The sequence below is a fragment of the Sus scrofa genome, chromosome 9 (genome assembly GCF_000003025.6).
Source record: "Sus scrofa isolate TJ Tabasco breed Duroc chromosome 9, Sscrofa11.1, whole genome shotgun sequence".
Classification (NCBI taxonomy): Eukaryota; Metazoa; Chordata; class Mammalia; order Artiodactyla; family Suidae; genus Sus; species Sus scrofa.
This window is the reverse complement of record NC_010451.4, coordinates 11,213,403-11,240,230: the sequence shown is the minus strand read 5'-3', so window position 1 is coordinate 11,240,230 and position 26,828 is coordinate 11,213,403. Positions and strand designations below refer to the sequence as shown.

The 26,828-nt window shown below is 58.9% G+C and overlaps 2 protein-coding genes across 2 annotated transcripts in view; both read right to left on the bottom strand.

The window, feature by feature from the left end:
• CAPN5 (calpain 5) overlaps positions 1–26,828 on the bottom strand; it is a 52,412-nt gene that overhangs the window by 6,483 nt on the left and 19,101 nt on the right. Inside the window, exons 3-9 of the mRNA XM_003129679.6 lie at positions 24,517–24,648; positions 9,486–9,694; positions 5,381–5,573; positions 4,380–4,573; positions 3,680–3,757; positions 1,908–2,103; positions 1,157–1,279 (exon numbers count right to left, since the gene is read on the bottom strand). Coding sequence (XP_003129727.4) covers positions 1,157–1,279; positions 1,908–2,103; positions 3,680–3,757; positions 4,380–4,573; positions 5,381–5,573; positions 9,486–9,694; positions 24,517–24,648 — 1,125 coding nt within the window. The remainder of the gene's footprint in view (positions 1–1,156; positions 1,280–1,907; positions 2,104–3,679; positions 3,758–4,379; positions 4,574–5,380; positions 5,574–9,485; positions 9,695–24,516; positions 24,649–26,828) is intronic.
• On the bottom strand, positions 17,702–22,611 carry OMP (olfactory marker protein). Its single transcript, XM_013979169.2, has one exon. It carries the CDS (start codon positions 19,969–19,971, stop codon positions 19,093–19,095), a length of 879 nt encoding a protein of 292 aa, XP_013834623.1. The 5' UTR covers positions 19,972–22,611; the 3' UTR covers positions 17,702–19,092.

Here is a 26,828-nt window from a genome sequence, read left to right as displayed (position 1 = left end):
AAGGATCCAGCATTGCGGTGAATTGTGGTGGAGGTCGCAGACACGGCTCAGATCCCGCGTTGCTGTGGCTGTGGTGTAGGCTGGTAGCTGTAGCTCCGATTCGACCCAAGCCTGGGAACTTCCATATGCTGCGGTTGTGGCCCTAAAAAGCAAAAAAAAAAAAAAAACAAAACAAAAGACAAAAGACAGACATAGCTGAGCGTCGTCTGCCTGGGACTGGCGGGGAGGGAGATGCGTGAGATTGGGTGGTGGCGGCTAAAAGATGTGGGGTTTCTTTTGGGGGGAGATGAAAATGCCCTAAAATTGATTGTGGTGACAGCTGCACAAGTCCACGAACACACTTTAAATGAGTGAGCCGTCTGTACATGAACAATATCTCATGAAGCTGTTGGGGGGTGGCAGTGGGATGCCCCCCGGGGACCATGTCCGTGGGGGGGACATGCCCAAGTCACAGCATGTGTCCCTGGAGTGACACTGCCAGCTACCAGGACGTGCTGGACAATTCCTGGAACAAGTGCCATGATCAGCCGCAGTCAGGTCAGCGAAGGTCACGACATGTGCCAGTCACGCCGTCAGCACAACGGATGTCCCTACACACGGATGCGGACAAACTGCCATAACACGAGCCAATGCGTCAAAGGCCATGGGCCCAGCACATGCACGTGGTTTCACCAGGTTCTCCGTGTCTGGCAGGGACGTGGTGTCCAGCTATGCCGAGTGTCACCAAGCACGAGGCATCACAACACGCAGAAGGCCTCAGGGCCCAGGCCAGGGCAGCGGCCACTGGGAAGCCCTCCTGGCTCTGCCCAGGATGCCTCCATCCCGTGCCCAGCGAGGCCACCAACTCAGTCAGGGGACCAAGCCCTGAGGAAGGGAGCAGCAGGGGTCCCCTCAGAGCCCGGCCTCGACCTCCAGCTAACCTCCCCTGCCCTGTCCAAACAGCTCATGAGTCTGGGGCAGGAAGAATCGGGCTGAGAGCTGCTGTGAGGCCAATGCAAGGCAGGGGGGGCCCATGTCACAGCACGCCCGTGGCATCGGCCACTGTGGCCAGGGTGGCAGGGGTGATGGTGGAGACCAAAGTGTTCCAGAGTGTTCTTCCCAGGCCCAGGTCGTCCAAACTCTCCCCCTCCGGAGCCCGGGTCCCAGCTGGCCTCACCTTGTAGATGTCGAAGCCAATGGCCAGATTTTCACCCTTGCCATCCCGGCGCGTGGACTGTTTGGGCCGCTGCTGGATGCAGATCAGCACCTCATCTTCTGGCTTCTTGACATCAAAGATGTACTGCAGGTGCAGCAGGGAAAGAGGGACGATGCAGTGAGGCCAGGACAAAGACGGGCGCGCTGGCTCCCAGAGCTCGGCCCAGACCCAGGTCGCAGCTCCGCTTGTGAGCTTGGCCAAGCCCCATCACCTCGCTGAGCCTCCGCCCTTCATCCGTGAGATGGGCCAACATCCGGGGCAGATGATGGACGCTCAGCTCCAAGCCTGCGTGCAGCCAGGGCTCAATGAATGCGCACCAGGCATGAGGACTAGGCAGGTGCCAGGGCCACCGTGGAGGAGGCTGTAGAGGGGGAGGTGCCCTGGGGAGCCAGTCTGGGAAGGTCCCCCAGAAGGAGCAGCACCGCGTATAAAAAGAAGGGGTTTGAGCCCCTAGATCAGCCTCGAAACAAAATGTCCCTGTAAGCTTGTCAGGACGCTGCCTAGTCCTGTTTCCTCATTTCTACTATCTGCAGGTGACTTTGTGAGGCCCGGGGGCGGGGGTGCATGACCGCCCAGACGTGCCCACCCAACCCCACGGCACAACGCATGCGCGAGGCCCACGGAGGCACCAGGAGGTACCCGAGGTCGTGCAGGAGTCAGCGCCAGGTGAGCGGCGAGGGCCCCAGCTGCTCGGGTCCCCAAGGGTGCCCACCTGCGGGTTCTGGAAAAAGGTGTTCTTGTGGTTGATGCAGCCCCCGCTGCGGTTCTGCAGCGGGTCCTCGTGCCGCGTCCAGGCGCCCCGCAGCCGGGCCTCCTCCCACGTCTTGTGGATGCTCAGGTAAGACGTGTTGAGCAGCCGGCACTGGATGATGTCGGTGAAGTAGCGGCACACGTCCTCGAAGGTCATCCTGGGCGTGCGGGCCACGGGGCTGAGCCGGCGTCTCCACCCCCACCCCTCGCCCCCCCACCCCTCGCCCCACCGGCTCTGAAGCTCCGCCCACACAGCAGCGAGCTTGGACATGGCCTGGCACAGACCCTGCCTGTCCCTTATGCCACCGTCTCCTGATCTGTAAAATGAGGATGAATCTAACAACAGCTGCCCATCTCGCAGTCAGCGTAGGAATGAAGCAATGCAACAAAAGCACGTGGCACAACTTCTGACACACAGGAGTGGGCAAAGGCTGGCTGTTACAATTCTTAATAGTATTAGTAAGTAATGTGTACAGCCCTCTTAAGTGTATAAAGCATCCATTCTGGTCCAAGGCTAGTGGTGAGAACCTCTTGGTAGGTGGAGCTGCAGCAGCCAGAAGGCTGTCACATCTCCGGGAGCCTGGGGAGGGGGGAGCGCCCACCCAGGGGGAGCGCCCACCCCTTCAAGGGGCACGAATCTGAGAGCATACGCACATGTATACTCCAGTGGAAGGTACATGAGAAAGGCCTTAGGAAGAGTTTTCCCGATGAGTTTTCTACTGCTCTGGGGTTTTTATTTTTTTGGTGGGTTTTTGTTTGTTTGTTTGTTTGTTTGTCTTTGAGGGCTGCACCTGCAGCATATGGAGGTTCCCAGGCTAGGGGTCCAATTGGAGCTGTAGCTGCCGGCCTACACCACAGCCACAGCAATGCGGGATCTGAGCTTCATCTGTGACCTACAGCTCACAGCAGCAATGCCACGTCCTTAACCCACTGCTCAAGGCCAGGGATCGAACCCCTGTCATCATGAATACTCGTCAGGTTCGTTAACAGCTGAGCCACGACGAGAATTCCTATGGTGGTGTTTTAACTTGACTGACCCCTGAGCCAGACTGGCTCCCCTGAGGGGACCTCACTGGGGTGCCAGGAGCACTGCCACCTGCCTCTGCCTGTCCGCATGGAGACTACTGCCTGCCCTTCCAGGAAGAGGCTCAGTCTCTGAATCAAGTGTCCTACTGAAGAAAGACCCTGGGCCCGGCACGCAGTCAGGACTGAGTGCAGAAGTGAGTGAACGACTGCAGGAATCGTGATCAGGCTGTTGAGGCAAGGCGGTGGCCGTCTCCCCAGCTCACCCCACCACGGACCCCCTCCCGGTGCCCCCGCCTCCCTGAACACATGCTTCCCTAACCCAAGGGTGCTCTCTGGCCTCTGGGCTGGGTCTCTGTCCCTGCCCGCTCAGGGCTCCTCTTCCCTACCTGCTCTTGGCACCAGGCTGCCAGCATGCCCTCTGCCCTCTGGTCAATTCCCCATGTGCTGGTACCCTAGCCTACTGGCCGAGGGCTCGGCTTGGGTGCCAGAGCAGCCCAGGGTCCCCTGAGGTGGGCCGGGCGCTACAGGGATGAAAAGGTCCCTTCCTGCCCAATTTACTTTACAAAAGAAGAAACAGGCATAGAGATGTCGCTGGTGGGGCACTGGCGAGAGCCCTGTCCCCTGCCTCCCCATTCGATGCTCCCTCCCTGGCACACAGGAGGCTCTCACGCAGCCCCCGACACCCGCCCGGGGCAAGAGCACACGCACCAGAACTCGCCGTCATCCTGCACCGTCACGCCCATCTTCTCCCGCTCACTCTTGCTCACTTTCTGCCACTCCTCTGAGCTGGGATGTGAGCACAGGGGGAGGAAAAAGGGAGACGTGTAAGAGGAAGGACCCCATCAGGGCCACCCTGGCAAGGGACAGCTGGCACGAAGGACAGCTCGGCACCGGGCCTCCATCAGTATGGCTATAACTAGAGACCATGCCCAGCCCCTCTCCAAGAAGCCCTGTCCGCCCACTCCCGCAGGTAACTGAGCTGCCACCATGCTGGGGACCAGAGGTCTGGGAGCCACGCTGCAGGCTGAGGGGCAAGAGGGGAATGACCCTGAATGAAGGGGACCCCCCCGCACGGGAGGAGGGGGCCTGGGCTCTGCTCCTCTCCGGGCCTCACCAGCCACGAGCCAAGGCCAGCGCTGTCACCTCCCTCCTTGCTGGGTGGGCTCCCTCCCTGCTTTCCCACAGGAATGGGCTCACCCCCACCTCCAGAGCCCAGCCCACACTCCATCGGCCCCCCGATGCTCCCTCAAAGTAAATCTTCTCCCAATGTCATCCTCCCTGCAAACCCTTCCAGGCAGACCCGGTGCCACCTCCTCCACGAAGCCCACCCTGACCTTGCCCAAGCCCCCTGTACCCGGGCCCAGCCACGTGGGGTCTGCCCAGTGCCTCCCCCAGCCCCAGGCCTCACGTGTCGCTCCACGGCCCGTTCCACTCCCGCTCCCCCCAGGGGTTGCGCAGGCGGATCATGTCCAGCTTCTCGGACTTGAAGAAGGCCAGCAGGCCATGGCCCAGGCGCACCTTGCGCACGTCGGTGACGGCGTACGCGTGGCCCTTCACCAGCCCGCACGCCAGCCGGGCCTCCATGTCTGCCGCCGTCACCGCCTGCGGGAGGACACAGGGCTCAGGGCCAGGGCCCAGCCGCCGGCAGCTGGGGCACAGCGCCCCCTTCAGGATGCGGCGGGAATGGCAGTCCCGCACAAAGCAGGGACCTGGGGACCTGGGCGGTCCGAGCTCTGCTGTATTCACAGCCGTTTACAGGCCCCGGAGCAGCAGCGGCGGTGAAGGAGGGGCCCTGCAGTGCAGCCGGCTCTGGGCGGTGCTAGAGTCCGCCACCGCGAGCTCAGCTTTGCAATTTAGTTGTTAAAACACTAGCTTGAAATCAACGATGGAGCAGTGCCTTTACACCACTGAAATCCGCACATGAGGGCTTTCTCATTATTCAGAGTCATTTTATCAACACGCCACTGGGTCAGCCAAACCTGGGTTCAAATTCTGCCTTCGCTGAGCCCCAGCTTTCCCACCTAAACTATGAACAGTCAATGAAATACAGACGATTCTCGTGAAAAGTCCTGCAGGGGCTCCCCCGCCTCTTCCAGTTGCCTCGTAGCTGCGTTGCCCCACATCTTGGCTGGGGAACGTCGGATGCATAGACACCCATCACCCCGATGCAAAAGGGCCAGAAAAGTGGAACAGCACAGGCAAAGGCTTCCACAGTTTAAGGGTCAGGGCAGGGGGGCTGAGGCTTGCGCTGTCCAGCGCTGGGGAGGGGGCAGCACCTTCTCACTGTTCCCCTCCCCCAGTGAGGTCAAGGGTCTGGAGCCAACCTGGACAGGGGCTCTGCCTGGGACGCTGCAGTGGCCTCCCACCTCAGACAGGCTGATGAAGGGGAGGGGCCACCTCTGTTCTCACCTTGATGGAGGCGCTGATGAGGCCTCCCCGGCTGTGCACCTTCAGCATGCGCTCAAAGAGCTGGTTCCTCTTGGCCTCATCATTGGCGAAGTCACCCTCGGTCAAGTCGATGGGCTCGGAAACCCCCCCGGTGAAGTCCACCAGTGCATCTGCCGTGTTGCCCCCATCCAGGGCCTGGTAACAGCCCGCCAGTCTGGAAGCAAAGTGGAAAGAATGCGCAGCTCAGTCTCCAGCCAGTCTAAATCCTTCGCCTTCTCGGGGAGATTTCTGAGACTCAGAGAGGTCAAGCGAACTGCTGGGGTCACACAGCACTCCACACAACAGAGGTCTCCAGCTCCCAGGCCAACGTTTGTCCCACTGAGCCACACCATCTCGTCACTCAAATTCCACCTAGTCTTTAGAGTCCCAGTTTCAAAAATAAGCTGTCCAAAGACAAAAAAAAAAGGAGTTCCCATTGTGTCACAGTGGTTAACAAATCCGACTAGGAACCATGAGGTTGCGGGTTCAATCCCTGCCCTTGCTCAGTGGGTTAACGATCTGGCATTGCCGTGAGCTGTGGTGTAGGTTACAGACACAGCTCGGATCACTCGTTGCTGTGGCTCTGGCGTAGGCCGGTGGCTACAGCTCCGATTGGACCCCTAGCCTGGGAACCTCCATATGCCACAGGAGCAGCCCTAGAAATGGCAAAAAGACAAAAAAATAAAAGATAATAAAATAATAAAATGTGCATCTCAACTCTGGAACATTAGGCAGCCATTGAACAAAACACTGTAAAAGAATTCCTACTGCAGGAAAATGCCAATGCTTGTGTATTACAGTTGAAAAAGCAATAAAGTGAGATCCCTTATGTTTAAATTGTATACAATAATTCACTTCAAAAAAATTAAGCATCTACTCTGAACAACATACCAAGTGCTTGACACAGCTACGGTTTATTTAATATTAGAAAGAATAAACAACAAGGTCCTATCATATAGCACAGGGAAATACATCCAGTCTCCGGGGATGGACCATGATGGAAAAGAGTATAAAAAAAGAAGGTTCAGGAAGCTCCTGTCGTGGCTCAGCAGAAATTAATCTGACCAGGAACCATGATGTTGCGGGTTCGATCCCTGGCTTCGCTCAGTGGGTTAAGGATCCGGCGTTGCCGTGAGCTGTGGTGTAGGTCTCAGACGCAGCTTGGATCTGGCATTGCTGTGGCTGTGGCATAGGGCGGCAGCTGTAGCTCTGATTCAACCCCTAGCCTGGGAACTTCCATATGCCGCAGGTGCAGCCCTAAAAAGAAAAAAAAAAAAAAAAAGAATATACATGTATGTGTGTATGACTGAGTCACTTTACTGTACAGCAAAAAAAAATCGACAGGCCATTGTAGATCAAATATACATCAATATAAGTAAGTTAAATAAATATTAGGGTTGAGGTCTTAAAGGCAGAGTGCTACATGTGAATGTGAGAAGCAGGATGGGCTATATGACCAAATACTGTTTACATAAATTAAAAATATATGCCCAGGAGTTCCCGTCGTGGCGCAGTGGTTAACGAATCCGACTAGGAACCATGAGGTTGCGGGTTCGATCCCTGCCCTTGCTCAGTGGGTTAACGATCCGGCGTTGCCGTGAGCTGTGGTGTAGGTCGCAGACGTGGCTCGGATCCCGCGTTGCTGTGGCTCTGGCGTAGGCAGTGGCTACAGCCCGATTCAACCCCTAGCCTGGGAACCTCCATATGCGCGGGAGCGGCCCAAGAAATAGCAACAACAGCAACAACAACAACAACAGACAAAAAGACAAAAGACAAAAAAAAAAAAAAAAAAAAATATATGCCATGACACAGCAGCACAGGTTTTGCAAGGTAACCTACAAACAAAAGAGGCATCAAAGAGGTTTTTAAAAGAGCTGCGGAGGTGGGGGGATGTGGAGAGGGGGCGGGGGGGCGGGGCTGCGAGGGGACTGAGGGGACATGGCCTGCCAGCCTGAACAGAGGAGCTGCCCCATTAACTCCGGTGGCCTGAAACGGGGAAGGGGAGGGCAGGGGCCTGGGAGATGGTGCAGGAATATGGGAGAGAGTTTTATTATCCTCTGCATGGTCTTCTAGATTTTCTATAACAGACATGCTTGCATTTTATTATTTAAGGAATAAAACAGAAGTTCTCTGGTGGTGCAGGGAGTTAAGCATCCAGCATTGTCACTGCAGCAGCTTGGGTCTCTGCTGTGGCACAGGTTAGATCCCTGGCCCAGAAACTTCCATCTGCCATGGGTGGCAGTCAAAAAAAAAAAAAAGTAAATCAATAAAAATAAGCAAGTATAAATGGTGCAACTTCTGTGGCAAAGTTTGATGGTTACTCAAAAAAAAAAAAAAAACCCACAGACGTACCATGTGACCCAGCAATTCACTGCCAGATAAATACTCCAACTAACTAAAAGCAGACACCCAAACAGATATCTGCAGACAATGTCCAGCATTATTCATAACAGCAAACAGGTAGAAACATGGATTAAAAAAAATATGGGAGTTCCCGTCGTGGCGCAGTGGTTAACGAATCCGACTAGGAACCATGAGGTTGCGGGTTCGGTCCCTGCCCTTGCTCAGTGGGTTAAGGACCTAGCGTTGCCATGAGCTGTGGTGTAGGTTGCAGACGCGGCTCGGATCCCACGTTGCTATGGCTCTGGCGTAGGCCAGTGGCTACAGCTCCGATTTGACCCCTAGCCTGGGAACCTCCATATGCCGCGGGAGCGGCCCAAGAAATGGAAAAAGACCAAAAAAAAAAAAAAAAAAGGCATATACATACAATGGAATACTACTTAGCCATGAAGAGGGCTGTAATTCTGATACATGCTCCATCATGGATGGACTCTGAACACATTATGCTAAATGAAATAAAGTGGACACAGGTGGCGAAATAATCCACTTATATGAGCCACCTGGAATAGGAAAATTCATATAGACCAAAAGTAGAATGGAGGTTTGGGTGGGGGGGTTACTGTTTTGTGGGTAAGGGAATTCAGGTCGAGATGATGAAAAGTATAGGAGATGGAGGTGACGGTTACACAGCCTTGTGAATGTAACCGACGCCAATGAATCGTACACTTACACATAGTCAACAAGGTAAGTATTATATTTTAGACAATTTTGAAAACTAATAAAACTGTTACTTAACAAACAAACAGAAAATTTAAAGAAGGAGCAAGCCCCCTGAGTCTCGGGTGAGTCTCCTGGAGAGGGAGGAGAGGGGCCTGCACCACGGCCAAGGCCCGTGGTGGCCACCAGGGGGCGGGTGCTGCTTTCTTAGGATTAAAAATGGAATCTGCCGGCGTGGTTTTCTGGGTTTGCTTTTGATCATGGGAGCTTTTGTTTTTCCTTTTCCTTACACACACACACACACACACACACACACACACACACACACACACAGTGAAAGGAGAGTGACAAATGGGCCTGGGAGGAGGAACTAGAGACAAGCTCCCGCAGAGCTGGCAGTCCAGCCCTCCCGCCCCAGGCCTACACCTGTCCCGCAGGGGCCTGGGCAGGTCACTCTGCCTCAAAGCCCTCTGCAGTTCAGCAAGGCTTTGCTTATGCCCCTGCTGGGGACCCAGGGCCTGGCACAGAGCAGGAAGGGGGGCAGCAAAGATAGAATGGCTGGACAGTCAGGGAGACAGACGTGTGGGTGGATGGAGGAGCCCCAGGGAGCAGGGCAGGCAATGGTCAGCCCAACCTCCTCGACCAGCCCAGGCTCAGAGACACCACACCCTCATCAAGGCCTCCAAGGAGGGTTCAGCCACGTGGACCTTTGGAAAAGAACCATCCCCCTGAATGTGGCTGCTGGCCCTGCCGCTGGTGACCTGGCCTCCATCTACCCAAGGAGAAGCGGGAGTACCTATTCCTCCCTAGGTAGAGACTCGACACCAAGTACCCAGAGGCCTCCCATCCAGGCTCCACCCCGCCTTGGCGTCAGCTCAGCTGGCCTTGCCTGGGCGCTGGGGCTCTGAGCTCGCTGTGTGTGTTTGCATCAGCCCATGCCCTCTCTGTGCCTGGAGCCCCGGCTAGTGGAACACCTGCACGGAGCCCATCGGCCTGGCCGCCCACCCACCTGCCCGCTGCCGACACCTACTTGGCGTAGGCCTTCTCCACCAAGGCACACCAGAACTCATTGCGGGAGTTGGAGTGGCAGTAGATGAGCTGGTTGTTGACCGTGGGCAGCCGGTCATCAATGACCACATCCACCCACTCCCCGAAGCGCCAGAAGTGGAAGTGGAAGATGCCCGCGTAGGCGTTGGGCTTCTCGGGGTCCCACTCCTGCTCCTTCCAGTCTGGAATGACCTGGATGGGGAGGGGGACAGGATGGGGACACACTGAGGGTCACAGCTGGCCTCCTGAGGAGGTGATGGGGGGGTGCCTCCAGGGGGTCCAATGGAAAGGAATGCGGGGTTTCGTCCCATCTCTGCCATGAGCCAGGGTGGGACATGGGCGAATCCTTCTCATCTCCGAGCTTCAGTTTGCCCATCTCTGCAGCAGCTGGAGGCTCCCTGAGGCTCCTTCCAGCTCTGTCACTCAAAGATGCCATGAGCCTCCCCTTCCTTCGTCGTGCCTCCCTCTGCACAACACACCTCCCCCCACCCCCACTCAGCATATCCATCCCAGGTCCTGCCTGGTCAGTGGTGCCACCATCCCCCGTGTCTAGCCTGAGCCCCACATTGGCAGCCACACTGGCCTCCCCCTTTGCCCTCTCTCCACTCAACCTGAGCTCCTACCATCGTGCAAAAATCCATCTCCTCCGCTCCATCCCCCAGCACCACCCTGCCCCGTTCCCCTTCTCCCCACCCCGGGACACCGTATGAGCACCAGCAGCCACAGCTGCCCTCACCCCACCCAGCAGGAGTGATCTTTCTGATCAGGTCACCTCCCTGGAAATAAGGCCCAAGCCCCTTACTGTGCTCTGTCCCCACCCCCTGCACCCCGCTCCCACTCCCGGCTCTCTCTCTGCTCAGGAACTCTGCACCTGCTCTTCCGCCAGTTCACCTGTCCTTTAGGGTCTGCCCTCCTCCTCCTCCAGGAAGCCCTCCTTGGCTCTTTAGACTGGGCAGGACCCCTGACTGCCCATCTCACAGCCCTGGCACCTCTCTGAGACACTTTCCCCAGTTAGAGTTACCCAAGTGTGTGACATCGTTTCGATAGGCTGATACTGTCACTAGAACGTCAGCTCTCTCAGGGCTTGACCACTGCTATCCACCCACTTAGCCCAGGGCCTGGCCCAGCGAGAGGGTCCTTAATAATCACGCGTTAAATGAATGAATAAATTCAGAGGTGTCAACTGGGACCCTTAATAATATCATTTATTTATGGAGCATCTTGGAGATGGCAGGCACCAAGCCTGTGACTGCCATGGGTTATCTCAGTTTAAGTCACACAACCACCCCATGAGTAGATTGCTGTTATATCCATCTTTACTTTCTAGGTGAGAAAACGGAGGCTCAGAGAGGGTGAGTAACTTGTCCAGAGTCACACAGCGAGGAAATACATGCATTCTTTGGAGGCAGGCAGACTGAATTTGAAACCAGGACTCAAACCCAGGTGTGTCTGCCCTCACATGAGTTCTTGACCAGTATAGACCACTCTGAACCCTGCCCAGAGGATTCAGATGAAGCAGACATGGTCCCTGCCCTCGAGAGGATCCCAGCTGGGTAGGCAGAGGGCACACAGGCAAACGCCAAGGCTGACACGGGGGTACACGCGGGGCCATGGAGAGAAGCCAGCGGCGGCTTCCAGCAGGTGTCCTGAGAGCGGCCAGTGGGCCTCTCCCACGTAGATGAGGACAAAGAGGGGTGACGTGGGACAGCAGGAGGTGCGAAGAGAGGGAAACACCCCCGTCGCCCTGACCTGCTGGCCCTTCTGGGCACGGGACCCAGAGGAACCAAACCCCATCCAGAGCACAAGCAGCTGCTTCTAGAAGAAACTCACTCCCCGGTATGAGGTATGAGGGTGGGCACACAGGCATCCAGGATGAGGAGCCGGAGGTGATCAGGAGGCTGTCAATCCTGAGCCCAGAGACTCCAGCCAAAAGCCATTCCCCAGCCCCCGCCCGCATTAAGCGCGCTTTTGTTTACGTGGGATGTTGGCGAAGAGAGGCGCTTCCTTGTTGGACATCGGAGATGAAGAAAATGCAAAGGCTAAGCACAGTGAGAGGCGGTACAGCCACTGCTGGAGCCCCGCTCGGTGCCCGCACCCCACCCCACCCCACCCCACCCTGTCCACTGAGGCTGCAGGGCAGGAGTGCGAGGCACCGGTGAGGCAGGCAGGGTTCATGCTCAGGGCTTCAGAGCCCAACACACACCCAGCGAGGCCCCATGCTAGCTGGTCCCTTTTCAGTCCACACCGTGTCCTTTCTAAGTGACAACTCGCCGGCCGGCCTCGGCCCTGACCCCCAGCATGCTCCCTCATGTTTCATTTCAGGACAGAGGGGCAGATGGACAATGGAGCGCGCGCAGGGGGCGGGGTGGGCTGGGGTGTACCACCCCCACTGCGCAGATGGGAAGACTGAGGTCCAGAGAGGAGCGAGGGGCTGCCCCGGACAGAGAGCAGTGCGGGGGCCGAAGCTGACACCACTGGCCTGGCCACTGTATCCTCCTGGCTCTGAAAGCGCCGGACTGCATGGCAGAGGGTTGGGGGGTGCTGGTAGGAGCTGGGAGGCACCGCCAGAGCCGGGGGAGGATCATTAGCCAAACCCAGAGCTTGGCTCTGAACGCTCTGCCGACTCAAGAGGCAGCTAATGAGGCTCCAGGGCCTGGGATCCAGAGTCGGGGGTCCCTGTAGACCTCAATTTCCCTCCGACGTCACAGCCCTTGCACCCAGCATGAGCTGGGCCCCGGGGCCTGCCTTCTCTCCCCTCAGCCCCCCTTCTGCTGCCAGCCAGGGGACTGAGGGAGGGAGAGGCCGCCTGGGAAGGGTGTGCTCCCTGGGGCACACGAGCCAACCCCCTCTCCAGCACATCCAATCACGCCGGAAGTGCAGGAAGCCAGCAAAGGATGCAGGACCAAACCGCGGAGGCTCCCACTCGCAGAGACGGGCCGGCGTGAGCAGCAGTGAGGATAACAACTGCGACGGATGAACACACATCCAGGGGATCCAAATGCATGACGTCACGATCATGCTGACACTAACAACTGGTCACAACTGGAGGATGGCAGGGGATCAACGCCCGGCTTTGAAACTGGAAAATTCAGGGGGCACACAAATCAGGGGCTTATCCTGACTTTGCCTAATTTTTTTTTCCATGCCCATGGCATGGGGAAGTTCCCCGGGCAGGGATGGAAGCCACGCCACAGCTGTAACCAGAACCACAGCACAAGTGACAAGACTGGATCCTCAACCGGCTGAGCCACGAGGGACCTCCTGTCCTGACTTTTCTATGCAAACTATACCATAAATTAAGCAAGAGCCGAGAACCAATTATCAGGTGAGGAATTCCAACTAAGAATGAAGAAGCTAGAATACTGGATTGCCACTCTTTGGCAACCACTGACAAATAACGGACTTAGGCACTCACGGGTTCTAACATCAATTTAGGATCATTGACGGTTCCTAAGTCACAAAAAAGAGAGACAAACCAGACGTCATGCACCTCCGGCGATAACTTGCTTATGAAGCAGCTGAGCCAAAAAAGCGGTGCCTGAACCAAGGAAACAAGTCTCCAGAGATAAGTCCTACCTCGCAGGAAATGCAGGGCCCAAAACAAACAGGAATCAACACCATGAAAATCAAGCCTGCAAAATCAAGAGGGTTGTAAACGCCACAGGGCGAAGGACCCGTTTCTTCAGCAAATCAACTGCAAGGACAAACACGAAAAGAAACCAACGGATTGCAGTTACCGGCCTTTCTTTGGATCGATTCAAACAAACTGTAAAACGCACATATAAACATTTCTGACACATATCGGCATTAGAACAGGCCCTGGGTATCTGATGATGTCGAGGAATTACTGTAAAATTGTTTTAGTTCCGTGATGGTATCACGGTGGCGGGGGTTAGTTGTGTTTTTCGTTTTGCATGCGTCCTTATCTTTCAGAGATGCATCCAGAAATATTTAGAGGTGAGCTGAGCTGCGCCCTGCGGAGAGAGGGGTTCCGGAGGGACAAGATGAGCCGCAAGTTGGCAATGGTTGAGGCGGGAGGATGGGTACACTGGGCTCACGAGGTTTTCTCTCCTCTGCGTGTCTACAGCTGAAAAGCCCATCACAGACACCAGCCCCTGGCCCAGCCTTCAAAGCCCTGCAGGTGGCTCTCAGCTTCACCCCTGAACGCTGCCTCCCTCGGGCCCACCTCAGCTTTGCATGAGTGGCTCCTTCTGCCAGCCGCATCCGGTCCTGGTCCCTCAGGGGCAGCTCAGCAGCAGCTGGCAGAGGCCTCCTGACCCCACCCTCCCCTCAGACACCGTTGGGCAGCCCCTCCCCCAGGCTCCTGTCCGGACCCCCAGCACCCAGTGCCCCCCGCCTGGCCCATCTCCGCTGCTGGCTGAGTCCTTCTGGGAGGAAAATCCCCAAATGCTGGCCGCAGCAAGGCCCTGGCCGTCTAGGGAGCTTGTACTCGCTGCAAGTGTGAAAGGAAAACCAAAATGGAGTCAGTTTTGCTAAGAGAGCTCTCGAACGTGTGAGCTGAGAGGCCACTGAGGAAGTGTGGCTTATGCACGTCTCAGCCCGGGGGGGAATGTGAACCTTGACCGTTCTTGTCTTAACACAGCAGCCATCGGAACGTCTGCCCAATATTCCAGAAGCTCAAGATATTTATTGGATCCTTCCCCTAGAATAAGTCATGACCGCCTAGCCCTTAAGGACAAATATTTCCTTTAACAACTTAGTGGCTTTTGCCTGGACAAGCCCCCAACCTTCTCTTCCCTGGGACACGTGATTTTACCTGCATCTGCGTCTCCCGAGTTGCAATTCCGAATACCCCACGTGAAGCTCCTTGTTCTCTGCAGCCTTGATTCCGACTGCTCTTTGACATTGGAGCCCCCATTGCCAACCCCAGTGTGTGGCTGCGATTGATTTTCGATGAGGCCACCTCTCTGAGCCTCAGGGTCCCCGTCTACCCACTCTCCCCACAAGGCCGCTGTGAGAACGCAGGTGCGGAATGGCCCTGGCGGTGCAGCATCAACTGTAGAGGGCTGTGCACACGGGCAGGGTCATCCTGCTGGTGTGTGGAGCACACGGTGTGTGCAAACCTCGGGTTGACCTGATCAGCCTGGGGAAAGGAAAGCTTTCAGCCCACTGTGCAGATGGGAGAATCAAGGCCCGAGGGGATAAGGCCCCTCCTTGGGCCGACAGGGTAGTGAGGCAAGAACTCTGCGGAGTGGAGCCCCTTTCACGCCCATGAAGAGCCACTCGCTGCAGAGTCACCCAGAAACCTCAGGGACCCACTGATGGGTGTGCCACAGCGCCCCCTGGTGCCTTGGGCCCTGGAGGGCCCCCCCCCGGCCCCGCCAAACCCAAGTGGCTGGGCTCAAATCCTGCTGAGACTCTTGGCAAGTGAATAATTGCCTCTGTGTGTGTCTGTGTATCTCTCTGTCTGTCTGTCTTTCTGTCTGGGAGCATCCCACAGATTCCTGACCTCAAACAGCCAGTCGGGAGCACTCCTGAACAGGGCTGTGGGCTAAGGGGCTGCAGTGGGCTTTCCCATGGGGCCAAGCTGGGTGAGGTGAGCCACAGGCCTCTGGGCGTCCTCCACACCAGGGGGTCCCTGGTTCTGAGCATCTCGAGTTTCTCACTGCTCAGCTTCTGATTCCAAGAGTCTCCAATTCCTGAGCTGCAGATGCCATGACTGGAAGAGGCTGGGGGGGACTGGGCAACCCCCACCCCCACCTCCTCGAAAGAGGGAAGCCCCTGGTTCACCACCCGAAGAGCAGGGTGCTGGTGCACTTGCAGGGGGACCCCAGAATCCCTGTTCACTGGGCAGGGAGCGAGCACAGCCAGAGGCTCAGAGACCTGGGTGGCCTCTCCCGCTGGGCTAAAGGTCCCCTCGGCTGGGTCCTTGCCAGCCCCATGACGGTGAGAGGATCCGCTCCCCGTGACCCGGCTCTCCCACCACGGAGCCGTCCCTCCGCCCCACACCACCTGCTGCCAGAAGTGCCGCTGCTGGTTTTTCCCAGGTGACTCGCCTCACCTCTCTGAACCCTGCACTCCTCAGTAGACAGGCTCTCTGTTTCCAGAATCACTGCAGAAAGTGAGACCCTGTGACTACGGTGACCGCGAAGGTACAATGGCAAACCCGGGCAGTGCCTGTGGGCCACTTAGGAGGCTCGGTGCAGCCCTGACTCACTCACTCCATCTTCCCAACCACCCTTCGAGGGAGGCACCGTTTTCAGCTCCCACTGACAGACAAGGAAACGGGTCCGAGAGGCTGCCCGGGGCCGCACAGGCGTGGCTGGTGGCAGAGCCAGGCCAGGTCCCTCACCTCCGCCTTCCACTGGCTCAGCGAGGGCAGGAGCTCAGGAGACAGCAGGCCTCTCTGCTCTGAGATTTCTCACGGGTTCCATGGAAAGCGAGTCCTCATTCCCCGTGCCCTGCTCTCCTCCCGACCCAGTCCCGTGAGGAGAACCAGGGTCTATTGCCGTCCGAGGGGTGGGGGGCTGGCTTCCTGCCTCCGTTTCCCCCACCCTCCTGGGTGCATCTTCAGGAGCGGCTGGAGGCCGTGGCTGCAGGGCCGGGCCTGGGGGAGGGAAGCGGGTGGCAGCAGCTGCTCTGGGCAGAGCTCTGGGGTGGAGGGAGAAGCGGGTGCGAGACCTGACGGGGGTTGTTCCCAAGAAACACCCCAACAGTGGCCTCTGAAGCGGGGCCTGACCTTGATTTCTGGGAAGAACCCGGCCTGGCCCAGGCCTGAGCCCTCAGGTGGACGGAGCATCAGCTCTGCCCATCCCAGGGGACCAGTGTCATGGGGTCAACGGTCCACCGACCCCATCCCGGGCCCCTCCACACCCTCGGTGACTTCGGGCAGGCGGCCTCCTCCCTGGGCCTCCGTTGTCACTCTCCAAAAACTGAGTGAGGGGCAGGGTCCGGGTCAGGTGGCACACAGGGTGATGTGGTGACACAGGTTTTCTCTGGGCAGCAGGGTGGGGCAGCAGGGGCATCGCAGAACCAGGCTGGGAGAGGGTCAGGGGCTACCTAAGGACACACAGCAAACCGGTGACAGAGGCCAGATGAAACCTGGGCACAGGCCTGACCCCATCCCACCCTGGGCCACTCCCCAGTCCCATCTGCCCCCTGCCCAGCCACCTACAAGGGAGGGAGATGCAAGGCTGAGCCCGACTTGGTGGGGCCCCGCCACCCCTTCAGCCCTGCCAGCCTCCCCGAGGCCTTGGCAGGGCCCTCTCCATGCCCTCAACAGGAGCTGGGGTGGGAGCCCCTGGAGAAAAAAACCATCAAGGGTACGGAGTCCCGGTTGGGTGTCGGGAGAGCTGGTTTCAAACTCCACCCTCATGTCTGACCTTGGGCCAGGCACCTGCCGGCCCTGAGCCTCATCCTTGAAAGAGGTGGGAAGAGGGGCAGGAGTGTAGAGTAGGCCCAGGGTGGGGTGGCTCACACCATGAGGCGGGACACACGGCTTTACTGGGGACACGCGGTGGGCACAGCAGAAGCCCTTGCACGCCTGCATGGGGCAGATGTGGGGGGGGTGAGGGCGGGGGTGGGGGGGTGGCAGTCTGCACCAAGAGGGTCCCCAGAGCTGCAGAGAGAGGTCAAGTGAAGAGGCAGATGGGCAGGGCTAACGGCAGGGGCCTGGCCTCCAGGGTCCCCCCGGAGTCAGCAGAGAAGCAGGCAGAGAACTCCACGCACGTCCCCAAACAGGTGCCACCGCTCACACCACAGCCAGTCTCCCACTGAAGAGCCCGACTCTGACACGCTGCTTGTGCCTGCCTGCCTGCCTGCGAAGTGGGGGCCACCCCCCATGGCAGCCCCGGCCACTGGGGTGGCTCTGACCCCCCCAATCTCTCGGCGCCTCTGGTCCCAGGGCCCTGCTGTCCCCCGACGGCTCCACGAGGGAAATGTCCTCACGACCCTGACAAAAAAGAGGCTTGGCCTGGAGACACGGTGGCGGGAGCACGTCCTGAGGTGCCCTCGGCTGATACAGCCCTCACAGGGGCTCACTGGGCCTGTGCAGTGGGAAATGGGGCTGGAACCGAATCTGCTGGGAACCGTGCCTCAGTTTCCCTCCCTGGTGAGTAGGTTGTGCCAGTGACAAGTGGGTGAGCGGGTTGAGGCCAGCATTCCACCGTCACAACACACAGCCCCCTCCGGCCCATCTCCTTTTTTTTTTTTTTTTTCTTTTTAGGGCCATACCTGCGGCATATGGAGGTTCCCAGGCTGGGGGGAGTCACATCAGAGCTGCAGCTGCCAGCCTATGGCACAGCCACAGCCACGCCAGATCCAAGCCACATCTGCACTTCCTACGCCACAGTTTGTGGCGATGCCAGATCCTTAACCCACCGAGCCAGGGATCGAATCCGCATCCTCATGGACCCTAGTCAGCTTCTTAACCCACTGAGCCAGAACGGGAACTCCTCTAGCCCATTTCCGACCAACTGCCCTCCCGGCTCCTCCCCCCACACCATACCCACCCCTCAACACCACCAAAGATGCCAGAGAAACACCATACATGCATGACACACCCGCCTTCCCCGACCCGTGGGCTAGAAAATGCCTGACATTGCAGCAGGGGACACCTGAGGCCCTGTCTCTGGGGCTCTGACCCTCTACCCAGCTTCCCCCGGGGGCAGAGGGAAACTGCTCACTACCCCGTTCCCAAATTCACTGCCGGAAGCTCAAAGTCTCCCCGCTCAGGAGCCCCCTCCCCCGCAACCCATGCCATCCCGGCCAAGCCCGGGCTAAGGGCCACTGAGGAACGAGCTGGGCAATTAAATAACAGATGGTCTGAGTCAGATGTGTTCACAGGGCAGGGACAGAATACATCTCTAAGATTACAGCTTGCTCTCTCTCCATATACATGCACCTGCATACATACGTCGCTACACAACCGTTTCTCGCATTCCCGCTTCACGGCTCCCCTCCTGGAGTCATTCCCAAAACAGCAAGAGCCTGCCAGCCTCCAGCGGGCCCGCCTCTCCCCACGGCCCAAATCCATGCCCGCGGCAACCCTGCCTGATGTTTTAAGAGCCCCGAGGCATCGTGGGAGCACACAAGGTGCCCAGAGCAGCGCCTTCCCGGGTTCTTGGGCTGGGTGTTCACTTCGGTCGCCGGCTCTGGCAAAAGGTGGCATGGCCAGGATGGCAGCGAAGGCCTGTTTGCCAGATTCTCCGAGGGGGTTACTCTGTCATTTCTCCAGAGGAAGCCCGATGGCTGGTTCTTTAGATCTGTCCGTCCCTCTGTCTGCATCTCTGTCTTGGTCGCTCTCTCGGTCTGTCTCCCGACAAGGAGCACAGAGGAGGCCCCTCCGTCTTCCCACCCGAGCCCCGGCCAGGCCTCCACGGTCTGCAGCAGAAGCAGCGGCGGCCGGTTCGGCGTCTAGACTACGGAGCCTTCGCATCTTCCTCCCGCGAGCAGAAGCACCGGGACCAGGCAAAGGAGGCGAGGGAGGACACGGGCTCAGGAAGGACACAGGCCAAGCACAGGCCAGCAGCAGGAAGACTGTCCCCGGACACACGCCCGGGGGCGGGGGGAGGGGGGTGGGCAGGGGACGGGCAGGTGGGCGAGAGGCGGGGGTCGGCGGGCAGCTGCCCTCAGAGCTGGTTAAAGACCACGGAGGCCCTGAGGTCGGCGGGCTCGACGCCCTCCCCGAAGGAGATGAGGAAATACATGACCCTGCGGATCCTGGCCAGCTCGGACAGGCGCTCCCCGAACTCCAGGGCGTCCGCCTCATTCCAATCCATGGCTTCCGAGGCCTCCTTGCGCCAGAAGATGGCAGCGGGGTCCAGCAGCTGGCGGGTCATGAGGTTGGTGAGGTCGGGCGTCCAGTTCTGGGAGGTGCCCGTGATGGTGACCTTGCCCGGCTTGTCCAGCACGACGTCCCAGCGCTCAAACTGCAGCCGCTGCTGCTGGATGAAGTCGATGCGGTACACGGCCTCGGCCGGCCGCAGCAGCTTCTCGCCGTCCTGGCGCTTCTCCCCGCGCTGCTTCAGGCTCTCCACGCGCAGCCGCATCTGCTTGGTCAGGTCCTGGTCCAGGACCAGCGGCATGGTGAGCTGTGTCGGCTTCGACCCGTCCTCTGCCATGACCCGGGCGCTGCTGCTGCAGCTGCTGCTGATGCTGCTGCTGCTGATGCTGCCTCTGCCGTCCCGGAGCCCAGTGGACCGGGGCCTCGCCGCCCAGGCTAGAGGCCACCCGAGAGGGGCCTTGCCTCCCCGGAGGCCGTTCCCTCGTCCCGCCTCTCTTTGCCACTGGCCCTTCCCGGCCCCACCCAGTCCTCCAAATGGGGTGTGTAGGAGAGCAGGGTCCCCCAACGCCTCCTCTAGTCCTGGCTGAGGTGGTAACGGAGGCACTGCAGGCAGGCAGGAGGGTGGCAGCATCCCCGGGGACCGATGGCTGATGTCAGTCGTTGTGGCAACCACCCTGGCTACGGCGGATGGGCTGGGAGCTGGCTCGTTGGCAAGAGGGAGCATCGCTGACAGGCAGCAGGAGGGCAGGAGGCGGCAGCAGCGCTCACTGGAGGCTGGCAAGGAGAGGCTCGAAGACCCCCTGGCCGGAGGGTGGCAGGACAAGGACCAGAGGGGCCCATCGGCTGGAGACCTGACATCCCCGAGCCACACCTTGGAGCCCTCCAGACTCAGCCTCACCCTCAGCTCCCCACACCCAGTCACCGAGGCCTGCTGGGTACCCTCAAAACCCTCCTCCCTGCACCCAGGGCCAGGCCCCCGGCCCCGCCACCCTCATCTCCCACCTAGACCCCTGTTCTCAAACTTGAGGGGGCATCCGAATCACCTGCAGGACTTAAACACTGTTTGCTGGGCCCCACCCCAGAGGTTCTGATTTAATGGGTAGCTGATGAGGCCTGAGAATGTGCATCTCTAACCACCCCCCAGGGGATCTGAATCCCTGACCCAACCCATCCTCGCCTGTTGGCCCTGCCTCGCCCCTGCACCCCGTGGCAGCCCCAGGCCCAGAAATCCGTCTACTAAAATCCCACCATTTCTCACCCCTACATAGAGACGATTCCCCCCAGGAGACTGGAAGCCATGGAAGGATCTGACAAACGGCCACATCCCTGGGGCCTGAGGGGGAACTGGGAACTCAGCAAATGCAAGAAGTGGAGTATGCGCGTGCAGCTGGGGGAGGGGAGCTGCCAAAACATGCCACACCCAGGAAAGAAGACACAACTACACAAGCAAGCACTTCTTTAACCCCACGTGGGAAAAAGACTGGAAGGAAAACGAGAAAACCCTTAACACTGGTTGCTTGCAGGTATGAAACCCATAAGTGGCTTAGGACGTGTTAAAGTCACCTAGAACGGTGCTGGGACATAGCTGGTGCTCAATTGTTGTTTGGTGAGTGAACTACTATGTGCTACACATAACAGAAGCAGGCACGGGATGGGAAATACGTTTTCTTTTTCTTTTTCGGGCTGCGCCTGCAGCACATGGAAGTTCCCAGGCTAGAGGTCAGCTGCCAGCCTATTCCACCACCACAACGACCACAACCACAACGACCACAACCACTACACTGCAGCTTGAGGCAACACTGGATCCTTAACCCACTGAGCAAGGCCAGGGATCAAACCTGCATCCTCATGATATGTCACAGTCTTAACCCATTGAGTCACAATGGGAACTCCAGGAAACATTCTCAAATGGAATTCGAAGATAGCCCGGGCCTGTCACAAAGTGCCACCCCCAGGCCCTGGCCCAGGACGCGCACCCCCAGCACTCACTCGGATGCCCAGGCCCTCCACTGGATTTTGGCTCACTTCTGCTCTCCTCCGGCCAGGGCACGGTTACCTCCCCCAGGCCCAGGGATCGGCCCTGCCCTTGTGCCAGGCTCCCAAGGAGGCAAACTCAAGGCCCAGGGCCTGCCAGCTAATGGCAAATGCTCTCCCCCCTCCCCGCCCCCACCCCCATCACATCCTGACTCCTGGTCCATAAAACTAGTCCCCTGAGATCCACTGCCCTGCCCTCGGGAAGGTTCAGTTGGTGGGGGAGACCAGGACACCCCCTCTAGGGATCCCATAGGAGGGGGAGGCCTGCTGCCAAGAGGTGTCCAACAGAGCAGAGAAATAGGCGGGGGCCCAGAGGAGCAAGGAGGGGGGATTTAAGGCAGGCAGGTGGCTGCAACTACCATGAGCTTACCCCCCGCCCCGTGGGCTCCTTTAATCCCCCCACCCCCCTGGGGACTGGAAAGGCGAAATTTACACAGAGACCAAGGAATGTGACCTGTTCAAGGTCACATGACTATAAGAAACCCAACCAGAATCAAACTCAGGCCTGCCTGGCATCAAACCCCGTGCCCATTGGCCCCAGGCCATGTCTAGCACTAGAGGTAAAGGGCTTCCCGGAGGAGCGGGCATGTGTGTTGAGGGCATGATGCACCTGCTTCTGAGGCTCAGCATCCCCAGACTGTGAGGTGGGCGGGGAGCAGGGGTGCAGCTCAGGCAGGGCACCCCCGTTCCACGGAGAAAACGGGGTGGGGCAGGGGAGGCCCTGCAGGGCAACGGGCCCAGCAAGTGAGGATGACAACAAACAGGGCACAGTCCGCAGGGACAGGAGGGGAGATGGGGCACGGTAATGAGCTCCCCGGGGCCCCGGGCCTCCTGCCGGGACCTGGGGGCTGTCACCACAGCAGCACCAGAAGGCAGAGTGCAATGAACCCAGAGCACCCCACCCTGCCCCAACCTCGGGCGGACCCAAGCTCCTGGAGATCCACCTTTGAAGCCTCCGACCAGCCAGGCTGGCTGCCCCAACACCCTGCAGGAGGCACCTTCAGCCCAGAGACAAATACAGGCCTGCCCACGGTCACAGAGCACCAATGACAAGCCCCGTGCCTGGGGGTCCAGGGCCCCTTCTTCCACTTGCTAGTGGGGAGCTGCACCAGGGGCCAGGCCCTGGGTCCCTACAAATAACCAGACCACCTGTTCCCGGGAGGGAACACAACTGGCCGGGCTCTGGCCCAGCTGCAGGCCCCAGAACGCCTGGGGCAGCACGGCTGGCTTGGGGGCTGCTGACCAGTGGCTGGGTCTGACAATTTGCAGGGAGTTGTTTTCTCAAAACTTTTTTCCTTTCTTCCTTCTTTTTTTTTTTTTTTTTTTTTTTTTTTTTTGCTTTTTAGGGCCACACTCTTGGCATATGGAGGTTCCCAGGCTAGGGGTTGAATCAGAGCTGCAGCTGCCAGCCTATGCCACAGCCACAGCAATGCGGAATCCAAGCTGCATCCGTGACCTACACCACAGCTCACAGCAACACTGGATCTTTGACCCAGTTCAAACCTGCATCCCCATGGATACTAGTCAGGTTTTTAACCTGCTGAGCCACAAAGGGAACTCCTTTCAAAACTTTCTTGAGGCCTCTCTGTGCCAGGCTCCTGCTGGGCTCAGAGGGAAGTTAGGAGCTGGACCAGCTCTGTCCATGGGGAGCTCACCTCGAGAGGGGAGTTTACAGATAAACAGGCAATTATAGGGCAGGGTGGGAGGTGTGGGGCCAGACCCACAGGGTTCCTGTGTGCCACCTCCGGCCCCAGACTGAGCCCTGACCTAGCTCGGAGGCAGGGATGCCTTGTTCTGGGCTCAGACAAGGGGCTGGCACCTGGAGGAAGGAGCATCAGCATAGTCCCTACCCGGAGAACAGCGCCAGGCCCCAACTGTCCCTGGGCCGTAAAGGCCCACAAGTGAAATGATTCCACGTGTGGCTCTCTGAGGCCTTCCCAGCTCAGACGCCACATCTACAGGCCACAGCAGTGGCCCCTGCCAAGGGCCCTACAGCACAAAGCTTATCCACAGAACCATCAGGGCCGGGCCCAAGGATGCCCACCTGGAGGTGACTTTAGGAGGTCACCCTCCTGTTCCGAAGGCACGACAGCAGGACACCCACCACGGCCAAAGGCACAGCTCCCTCTGATGGCTGAGGGACACCTCAGCCGACAAGAAGAAACCCTCCCACTCCCTGCACCCTGTCTGCACAGGGACACCCACTAGGTTCCATGACTCTTAATCACACCGACACTGGTCATCACAGCCACCTGTCCCCCAGCGCTGCTCTGCACAAGGCCCTTTAAATATGGCACCTCGTTCCATCCTCCCAGCCCCCCGAGAGGGAGCTACCCTGATATCCTGGATGAGTAACTCGAGGCTAATTATAAAGCCACGAAACAGTGAGGCCGGGACTCGAACCTGAGCCCTGACTTGAATGCCCAGTTCTCTTAAGCCCTGCTGCTAGCCCCTACAGAAGGGGCAGGAGCGGCAGGGATGGCACAGGGGTAACGACTTGCATTTGGTGGCCTGGGAACCCAGGATGCAGTCCCTGTCAATGATTCGTTAGAAACCACAACTGCAGCCTCCCCGCCTCCCCAGGAGCGAGCTGAGAGTGGGGTTTAAGGGCTGCACTACCGAAAGCTACCACAAGAGGGCGAAGTGCCAGGACCAGCGCCCACTCTTTCCAACCTACACCCTTTGGTCGTGGTCCAGAACCGCAGCTGCTTGGAGGGATGAATCATGAAAGCAGAATTGTCTGGATCGCACCCACAGGACAAGTGAGAAAGCTGAGGCCCAGAGAAGGACAAGGACTGGCCAAGTCACACAGCAGGTACTGGCAGGGACTAACTGCGTCCCAGTTAGCGGTGTCTCCACACTGCATGTGATTCAGGCAGTGTCCACATTTCATAGATGCGTATTCTGCCAAGTGGCTCTAAGGACACTGTGGGGCCCCCGTAGTCAAGAGGGGACAGACACATCAGAATTGGGAACTATCTTCAGCACCCGCCCCTGAGCTGGCAGAGAAGAAGAAGGCAGTTTGGATGCTCAGCCAGTCCTGGGAGCCCTGGCAACGCCCTACCCCTCCCCAACCTCCCACCCCACCCCCCAAAACACACACAGGCTGGCATAAAGCCACCTGCACTCTCAGGCCGCAGCTTCCTCCCCACCACCACCCCCCCAGTCCCCTCTGATGGCAAGGGTACCAGGCTGAGTTAATGTTCCCCAGCTCCCAGCCCCACCCAGGCCTCACCTTTTGCCATAGTGACTCCCGGGAGGCGAGCGATGAGCAGGCCGCCACAAACCAGCAGTTGCCCACCTGGCCCTGGTGCAGGTCGTGGGAGCTGATGCCGTCCACAAAGAGATGGGGGTCCTCACAGATGTCCTGCGGAGACACACAGAGGAGACCTCACGGTCGGCGTGGAGATTCGCCCGTCTCCCCTCACAGATGGGGGCCCCGCGTCCATGTCTCAAATCCAGTGTCCCCCCGGGCTGCCTGGAAAGCCCTCCTCCCCTGCCCTGGCCGAAGACCTCTGCTGCTCTGCTGAAGTTTGGGTGACGAGCGAACCCTGTGGAAGGGCTCCCGAGGGCTGCGCCGCCTTCCCCCTGCCCTCTGCAAGAGGTCTTCCCCGCCCGTCATCCCCCAGCCCTGGCAGCCTGCTGGTGGCAGGGCCCAGCCCAGCCAGCTCTCAGGGGCCCATGGTCCCCAGTGAGTGGGGGGGTGCCAGGCAGGAACACACCACAATTACATACAGTGACTGCAAAGGGCAGGGGAAAGGGGGGAGGTGGCCGTGCAGGCCCCATGGGGGCCCATCCTCAGCCCGTCTCATCTGGCCGTCACCCCACCTGAGCAGCGTGGCATCATTGTTGCATCTTATGGATGAGGAACGAAGGTTCAGAGAATGGCAGCGACTCTAAGGGACACACAGCCCGCCAATGCCAAGCAGATGCCCACAGAGCTCCCCGTGTGCCCGCCCCAACGGCACCTTCACTCCACGAAGCTGACAGCAAGTGACTGCCTTCCGGGGCACGGGGCTGGGGGGGCGGGTGGAGGGGGTGACAAGAGGGGGTGGGAGGAGACATGCCTCCCATGTGACAGGCATCCTTCCGGCACCATAATCCGTCCTCGCCATGGTCTGAGGGGCAAGCACTGCGCTCATCTTACAGATGAGGAAACTGCGGTCCGGAGAGATTGAAGAACAGGCCCCCAGCCACACAGCACAGGCCTGCCTCCTCTTCAGCTGGTGCCCCTGAACCTGAACCTGCTCAGTCACAAAAGAGCTACTGAGGTCCTACCACACGCAGCCAGCAGAGGGCAGCAGCGTCAGGGAGACAATTCCAATTCCTGCTGCCCACGGACTGGCTGTGCAACTTTGGGCCAGTGGCTCAAGCTCTCTGAGCCTCCACTGCCTCACCCGTGGATTATTATGCTTGCAGGCTGTGTAAGGACACCACAGATTGTGGAGCCCGAGCACTCGGCAGCGGGAAGTGGGGCAAAGGGCTCTCTTCTCTCACTAAGGCTTCAGGACGCCTGTGGCCCCCTCTGCCTGGGAAACCCGAGCTTGGGAGGGCCAGATTGAGGCCCATACCTGCTCAGAGGGCATAAGCACTCCAGATGGCACTTCAGGGTGACCCAGGGCCAAGCTGCAAGGTGGCTCCCCTGAGCACAGACTAGTGTGAGTGGCACTGCCCCAGGCCATAGCAACCCAGTGAGCTCTCAGGAAGCAGAGTGAGAAGCCTGGCCTTCCTTATCTTATCTGCCAGGCCCTGACCCACGGCCAGCCCAGCATGGAACCAGAGGGGGCCATGACTCAGCTTCTGCCTCCCTAGGGCCCAGAAGGGCGGGCAGGACAGGAATGCAGGGGGTTTCATATCTGGGGGACCCCAGTCACATCCCCCTCCCGGAAAGAGACAGCTACCACCTGGCATCACAGGAGGGGACCCTGGAGGCACCGATCCCTCAGATCCTCCAGGCAGGGCCCTGCACAGAGACAGGACCACTCATTTCACAGAGAAAGACGCTGAGGCCCCGGCAGAGGCGGTGACGCCCAGGTCACGAGACCCTGGACCCATGAGGCAGAGCCTAGCGCCCCAAATAGTCTCTACTCCCCACTGAGCAGCCGCCAGGGCAGCCTGCGGGCAGGTCCAGCCACCCCAGCCTGGCCCTGCTGCCCCAGAACAGGACCCTGGCCCAGCCCCTGGGAGGGACCGAACTCAGCAGTCAGGGGTCTCAGGTTCCAGGCTCAGCACTGCCCTGATTCACTGTGACGGAGCAGGGACCGGGGGCGAATCCGCCAGCCTGGGAAGGAGCGGAGAGGAGGTGATCTGCATCCCCGCTGCCAGGAGAGGTGCAGGTTTGCCAGTTCAAGCTAGAGAAACCGCTGGCAGGTGGCAGGACCTGGGGCCAGCCCTGGAGTCGGCGGCCACCTTGGGGTGCTCTGAATGCGACCATCAGAAACAGATCACAGGAGTTCCCGTCGTGGGCTCAGCAGTTAACAAACCCGACTAGCATCCATGACGACGCGGGTTGGATCCCTGGCCTCACTCAGTGGGTGAAGGATCCAG

Coding starts and splice junctions, on each gene's coding strand:
- OMP (XM_013979169.2), bottom strand. CDS start 19,971: ATGCTCCCTCTTGCCAACGAGCCAGCTCCCAGCCCATCCGCCGTAGCC.